Below are 7,878 nucleotides of genomic sequence, written 5' to 3' on the forward strand. Positions count from 1 at the left end.
TTCTGCTCCAATAATTCTGCAATACTTCACTGATATGCCTTTGTGATAGCACTTGGCTGAATTTCACAACTGGATCTATAACTGTGGGTGACGTGAATTACATTTTTCTGAAAGAAAGAGGACCTTTCTTTAACAAAAAAAAATTATTTCACCATGCAGCTTTCCTGTCTGGTCACATTTTGGGATTGTTACGGTAGTGGCTCATGATGTTAAATTATTTTTGGTACCAAAGCTGTTTGAATGAGATAACGCTTGACATTTTTTTGCAAAATGCTCATTGAGTTGGAAGGGTCTGAAGTTCAGAGTTGTGTTTTTGTATGTTGTTTTCAGAAACCAAGCCATGTGACTGCCATATACAGAATCTGTATTGACTATTGCCAGGCCTATTCTCTGCACTTTCGTCAAGAGCCCAGTGAAACTGTAAAACCGCCTATAAGTTTGCTCTCTTTCATGATTCACTGGAGAAAATTGAAATTTATTTTACTACCTCATAGGCCAAGATACAGCCTTGTTTTTCTCCACAATCTCAGAACAGAGTATAATTTGTATCTGTTTCTAAAGTGCTACTATCTTCATTTCGCAATCAAAGTCGATGACCATTACTGTTCCAACAAGAATTCATAAGATTTCTTCTTGGACTCATTCTTACAAAGAAGCAATTAATTTATTGCATGGAGGTACGGGCTCACTCAGAGCATTGAAACAAGGAACTATAGAAATTCCACAATTATACTCACTGAAATCCTAAAGACAACTGTGCAACGGGCCTTCACTCTTTTGCATGATGTGTAACCACCATGCCAACCCTTCCCTCCCCTGCTCAAAGTTTGGTTTGCCTTTATTAAGTCTTCCTTCTGTAAGATTTTAGGGTTTTGAGGTACAGTATAAAACCCTTTAACCAAATAAATTCCGAATTCTTCATTTCTAACACTGGTCCTCAATTGTGCTTGACCTAGCAAGGTACAAATAACTAATATTTATGAAGAAAGTAGAATTTATTAAGATTGTACATATACTTAACACAAAATAGTGAAGACAACATGGAAGTTCCTCATCTCTCAAGTTCCTGGGAGTCTTGACTGTTGCCAGCGCAGGCGATGTCCCTGTCTTCTCTGTCTTTGAAGTGATGTTGAACTGTGTCTGGAAGAGTGATACCCCAGAAGCCATAGTAACATTTTGCCAACAAAGATTCCAAATTTACAACTTTTATTCCCACTTCTCATTATTCTGAGGTCCCTTATTTGGAAATGGTCCATATTTGCTCCTTCCATTGACTGGAGATGCAAGTCATCTCATGTCACCCACATCTAGTCTAAATGGCTCGAGCTCAGATAAAGTCATCCAAAGCTCAGGTGACTTTTAGCCATTCCTTCAAAGTTGAATTTTTTCGTAAAAAGCACCTAATTGTATTGTGCATAAAGCTGCTTGAACTCTAGACTCTCGGCAACTTAAAGTCGTAGGACAATTGCGTGCAGTTTCTCACAAACAAACAGCCCTTCTGTAAAAATTCCCAACTGCCTTGACTGCCCATTGTGACTCCAACCAAAATTCAAACAACTATTTAATTTGAAATGTGGTTAAATAATAAAATCCATAGATATTAAAGACCAAAAACAAACCCTCAAAAATTAGTAGAATTATCAAAATCTTACACGTTTCAAGCTTTTTATTGGCACATGTTTAAACTCTCACTTTTAGCAGTTGTTACACTGTTGTCTCTTTTGAAAGAACAAATGTATGTTTCCAATGTGGTGAATAGAGGAAATGTGACAACATTCGCAGCATTCCATTGTTGTCCTCTCCACAAACCCTACTTTGGTATCATGACCCAGAGGCTGAAGTCTATACCCCTGGTCTGCCCTATCTAACACTTTGCATAACTGGGTAGCAAAGTATTGGTGCTCAATGAGTGAGGAAGGTCATGAAACTCGAGTGTGAATCGACAGGAAGCTTTCTTCAGTTGTGGAATGAATTGGACACATCCCTCTTCCAGGTGTACCTTCTGCAGCAGTGGATATGATATTGTCTGACACAGCTTAGCAGTGAATACGCCAAAGTATTCAGTAGGTAATAGTGATGTGATTGAGTTGTAAAAGCAACTTTGAATCTTTTGGAACACCTGGGTTTTATGTTGCAGTGAAAGGTATTCTTTGGAGCTCTCCTTTACAGTGAAAGAACGTTAATTTATCGTGCATGCATGCACGCGCACTCTGCTGTCACATTTTGAAATGCATTAAGTGCACAGCCAGCTTCCTCTCTGCAAGACGGCTGGGTAGCAGCAGTGATAGGTGAACAGGATAAACATTGACTTCTTTCTAATTGTGAATGTTACAGGCTCAGTAATATTTGTGTGGTGTGTTTGGAACAAGTTCTCGATGTCAAGTATGCTACAGTTTCTCGTGCCAATTGTACTTTTTTGAAAATAGCCACATCAGCTTGGGTTTTGGGGTTCCCCCCAGCCAATTCGTGTGCAGTGCTCCCTCCCTCACTTGCTGGATGTGAGAAATGGTGATCCGATCCAGAATATTCTTTGCTGGAATGGTCTAATGTGTTTCTGATGGGGTGGGACAGGTTATCTGTTGCTCCAGATACTTCAGTAGCAGCAGTTTCCTTTCATCACTGTCGAATTATTATGCAGCAGATCCTTCTTTTCACCTGCTGTGCCAATGAAGAACAGGCTGTCGTCAGCCTTTTCAGTCACAAAGCCACTGACTATCTACTGATCAGTAAGAAGTCTGACAACACCAGGTTCAAGTCCAACAGGTTTATTTGGAATCACGACCGTAGCTCCTTTATCAGGTATGTGATGAAGGAGCTACGCTCATGATTCCAAATAAACCTGTTGGACTTTAACCTGGTGTTGTCAGACGTCTTACTGTGCCCACCCCAGCCCAGTGCCGGCATCTCCACATCATATCTACTGATCATCAGAGATTTTCAGTTCCCTTTTTCGATCAAATTGGCCAGTAGTAAAAAGGCACTTTAACTGTCGCAAGAGCTGGGAAAATTTAATTTTTCAAAACTTGTAGCTCAGTATGGCTTAAAGTGTGAACCGTGCCTGATACCTGCCGTGTTCATTGAAAAATTGTAGGCATCAAGCTGGGTGGTTTCCATTTAGACATGATGCACAGAATCGGCGACCAGCAAATCAACCTGTGGAGTTCAACCAGGAAGGACAGGAGGATAACGCCCTTGAAGTGCAAGAAATGGTGAGTCTGTATCTCAGTGCAGTGATTGATGGAGTCTAAACATTTCTTGTAGTAATTTACCATGCTCCCAGTTCACCATTCTGCCATTGGGGGCCAGTTACCATGGAACCCTGCTGAGCTATCCAAGCTGAATGTTTGACCTTACTGACATAGATCACTCCTCGTGGATGTGAGCAGGACACATCAACATTCACCAAACACTGCAGATAGTATCTGCCGCAGGTTTAAGCAGAGCTCCGAATGGACGGGGGAAAGTGCTAACTGAAAATGCTGAAACTATTCAGCATGTCTGGCGAGAGAGACAGAATTAACCAGCTCGTGACTTTGTATCAGAACTGGGGAAAGTTAGAGATGTGATAGACTCTGAGCGTGGGCTGGCTGGGACAGAGGTCTGTGATAGGGTGGAGAACAAAAGAGGCTGACAGACAAGTTAACCTTCTAGGGCCAAAGGGAATGGTGATGGAGCAAGAAAAGAAACAGAAGATGTGCCTGGAGCTGCTGCCAAAGCAAAAGTGAGCAAATTAAAACGTACAAAGTAAAGAAAACAAAATGAAGGCAGGAAGATGGGTCCAGTAACTTGGCTGGGTCATAATCCACAAAACATGGCTCTCCTGTGTTTCGGCCCATTGCTCTGCCTTCACCTCCGATACATAAGAACAAGTGTAAATCCTCTGTGGGTAAATTAGGACGAGTGCAAGGTGCTGCTTAATGGAGAAATCTCAATAAGGATTTTAAAATGTCTTCAAAATCTTAACTCTTGCATTTATATATTTTGGGCATGGCTCTTTCAACCAAATGTTCACCTCATGGCAGGGCCGGCTCAAGGCACCGGCAACTCGGGCAGTCGCCCGGGGCGCCAGCAACCCTAGGGCCGGCGCTGCCTCATGGCATGGAAAAGCTGATTCAGTCTTTGATAGTCTGATTAAAATGTTCAAAGAAGTGGGAAAGAGGCCGGACTTTATGGGGTCAAAACAAGGCTGTTCTTTTTTTAAGAAAGCTATTCTTAACATGTACAACACAGGTATAATATGTAATCATAGAATTAACTCAGAGATCAGCCCCAATGTTGGGAAAGAAATCTCCATGATACCTCTGCAGCACGCAGTGTGCTCGTTCTCTCGCTCTCTCTGTCTCTATTATTTCTATGTCCTGTCAATACCACAAATTGCAGCAGTACTATTAATCCTATTAATCCATTTCTTTTTTAAAAAATAATTTTTATTCAAATTTTCAACAAGTTTTAACCAGAAGAAAGAGAGAGAAAACAGTAACCCCCCCAAATGCAAAGGCAATAAATTAACAAAAATAATTAACATGAGAACGAACACACATACCCAATACAGGAAAAAACAAACCCATCCCTCCCCCTCCCCCCGGGTTGCTGCTGAAAATGACCATCCTCTAACGCTCCGCCTGAAAGTCTAGGAACGGTTGCCACCGCCGGAAGAACCCTTGCACCGTTCCCCTCAGGGCAAACTTGACCCTCTCCAGTTTGATGAACCCGGCCATATCATTGATCCAGGATTCCGCGCTCAGTGGCCTCGCATCCCTCCACTGCAAAAGAATCCTGCGCCGGGCTACCAGGGACGCAAAGGCCAGAATACCGGCCTCTTTCGCCTCCTGCACTCCTGGCTCCGCTGCTACCCCAAAGATTGCGAGCCCCCCAGCCCGGCTCCACCCTGGAACCAACCACCCTTGACAGTGTCTCCGCGATACCCCTCCAGAAGCCCTCCAGCGCAGGGCATGCCCAGAACCTGTGGGTGTGGTTTGCTGGGCCCCCAGAACACCTGACACACCTGTCCTCTCCCAAAGAACCGGCTCAGCCTTGTCCCAGTCATGTGCGCCCTATGCAGCACCTTTAGCTGAATTAAACTAAGCCTCGCGCAGGAGGAGGAGGAATTCACCCTCCCCAGGTCTGCCCATGTCCCCTCGTCAATCTCCTCTCCCAGCTCCTCCTCCCACTTATCTTTCAGCTGTTCCACCGAGGCCTCTTCCCTCTCCTGCATCGCCTGGTAAATTGCCGAAATCTTCCCCTCACCAATCCACGTCGCCGAGAGCACCCTGTCCTGAACTCTCCTTGGGGGTAACAGTGGAAACTCCGCCACCTGCCGCCTGACAAACGCCCTTACCTGCATGTATCTGAAGGTGTTCCCTGGGGGAAGGCCCAGCCTTCCCTCCAACTCCTCTAGGGTCGCAAACTTTCCATCGGGAAAGAGGTCCTCCATCCATCTGATACCTGCCCTGTGCCAGCTCAGAAACCCTCCGCCAATCTTACCTGGCACAAACCGATGGTTCCCCCGTATCGGGGACCAGACTGAAGCCTTCACCTCCCCCCTATGTCGCCTCCACTACCTCCCAAATTTTGAGGGTAGCCGCCACCACCGGACTCGTATTTCTTGTTGGGGGGAGCGGCAACGGCGCCGTCACCAGCGCCTCTAGGCTTGTGCCCACACAGGGCGCCGCCTCCAGCCTCTTCCATGCCCACCCCCTCTCCCTCCATCACCCACCCACGTATCATCACCACGTTGGCAGCCCAGTAGTACCCACATAGGTCGGGCAACGCCAACCCTCCCACATCCCTCCCCCGCTCCAGGAACACCCTCCTCACCCTCGGGGTCTTCTGCGCCCACACAAACCCCATAATACTCCTATTGACCTGCCTGAAGAAAGCCTTGGGAATCATGATAGGGAGACACTGGAAGCGGAACAAAAACCTTGGGAGCACCGTCATTTTGACAGACTGGACCCTGCCCGCTAGGGAGAGTGGGAACACATCCCACCTCCTAAACTCCTCCTCCATCTGCTCCACCAGCTTTGTAAAGTTGAGCCTTTGCAGGGCCCCCCAGCTCCTGGCTACCTGGGCCCCCAGGTACCTGAAACTCCTCTCCACCCTTTTCAGCGGGAGCTCCCCAATCCCTCTCTCCTGGTCCCCCGGATGTACTACAAATAGCTCACTCTTCCCCACATTGAGCTTATACCCGGAGAAGTCCCCGAACTCCCCCAGAATCCTCATCACCTCCGGCACCGGGTCAGCCACATACAACAATAGATCATCCGCGTACAACGACAGCCGATACTCCTCCCCCCCTGCACTCTCCCCCTCCAGTTCCTCGACTTCCTCAGCGCAATGGCCAGGGGCTCGATCGCCAGCGCAAACAGCAGGGGAGACGGGGGGCACAGCAGGGGAGACGGGGGGCACAGCAGGGGAGACGGGGGGCACAGCAGGGGAGACGGGGGGCACAGCAGGGGAGACGGGGGGCACAGCAGGGGAGACGGGGGGCACAGCAGGGGAGACGGGGGGCACAGCAGGGGAGACGGGGGGCACAGCAGGGGAGACGGGGGGCACAGCAGGGGAGACGGGGGGCACAGCAGGGGAGACGGGGGGCACAGCAGGGGAGACGGGGGGCACAGCAGGGGAGACGGGGGGCACAGCAGGGGAGACGGGGGCACAGCAGGGGAGACGGGGGCACAGCAGGGGAGACAGGGGGCACAGCAGGGGAGATAGGGGGCTATTAATCCATTTCTAACAACACTTTTGCCTTGGGTGGCACATAGGGTGCAAAGATGCTGCATTGAACACCCAAAGACTGAATGGTCGCTTGGATCAGCAGTTTTGAGATGCACACAGCTGCGCTGATTGTAATGGGATCTAATTTGTATTTTTAGGAACGGTTAATGGATGACGACAGCGGCGAAAGCGGTGAAAGTGGTGAAAGTGGGGATGACACCACGGAAAGCACAGCAGGATCAGAGCCACCTGGTTTCATGGCTTCCGCATGGTCATTCATCACCACCTTCTTTACCTCACTCATCCCCGAAGGCCCTCCTCAAGTTGGCAACTAGCAGAAGCAGTAGACTTTTCATCTGACTGCTCACCACAGCTGTATATTTGAGTGGCATTTACTAAAAAAAAAACAAGACTGAAGTGTGGGAGTGTACTTAACCCTTTATTGCATTGTCATCTGTCTCCGCGATTTTCCACCATGTTAAAAGCCTTTCTCCTGATCATGACATACATTTCAGTTTCACTTCTTTTATTGCACACAAATTCTGGAGAGCAGCAAGTGGAAAATGCGTGCTTTCCTCAGTTTCGTTTTCACTGCTTTACATTAGCAAAGATAAAATATAATAAAAGTTACCCGTCTTCCATTGTTTTGTTGTAATTGCCACTAGCTGGAATTTTTGGAGCAACTGGGTACTGGCAATAAAAAGTACAAAGTGCTCAGTGAACTAGACTGGCCTTGCTGTCTGAACCTGGAGAAATGAGGAAACCATTTGCTTTCAGAATGTTTTTTTCATACTGCTGTAAAAAAGATCTCCTGTTTCTGACACACAGCAGTCGTGCACGGCAGACCATGGTCACAGGCTGCAGTAGCACACCGTGGTCACACTCTGTGCACTGCAGTGTTACTAACCACACTGATGTTAAATACAAGGCTTCCCAAAACACAAAAGCGTAACTTGGAACACCCAATCGTGGTGGTGTATGTGTTTTCCTGGTAGAATGTGAGGAACGGCGTCCAACCCAGCCCAGTTGTGTGAACAATCATAAAGAATGTTTATTAACTTAAAAAAAAGACAAAAACACACATGACAAGAAGGATGACATTTTAGTATACTGATCAATATACACGCATCATTTTATATTAAACTATCTCTTGGTACCCAA

At 47.0% G+C, this 7,878-nt stretch overlaps 1 protein-coding gene across 4 annotated transcripts in view; it reads left to right on the forward strand.

Annotated features, from left to right (window-relative positions):
- The window catches only part of herpud2 (HERPUD family member 2), a 58,719-nt gene extending 51,280 nt beyond the window's left edge, over window positions 1-7,439 (forward strand). For all 4 annotated transcript variants that reach the window (XM_038810377.1, XM_038810376.1, XM_038810378.1 and 1 more), the window contains 2 exons: window positions 3,092-3,209; window positions 6,876-7,439. In XM_038810377.1, the coding sequence (XP_038666305.1) occupies window positions 3,092-3,209; window positions 6,876-7,052 (295 nt within the window). In that variant the 3' untranslated portion in view covers window positions 7,053-7,439. The remainder of the gene's footprint in view (window positions 1-3,091; window positions 3,210-6,875) is intronic.
- The last annotated feature ends 439 nt before the right edge of the window (window positions 7,440-7,878 follow it).

The sequence above is a fragment of the Scyliorhinus canicula genome, chromosome 10, assembly GCF_902713615.1.
Source record: "Scyliorhinus canicula chromosome 10, sScyCan1.1, whole genome shotgun sequence".
NCBI classification, from domain to species: domain Eukaryota; kingdom Metazoa; phylum Chordata; class Chondrichthyes; order Carcharhiniformes; family Scyliorhinidae; genus Scyliorhinus; species Scyliorhinus canicula.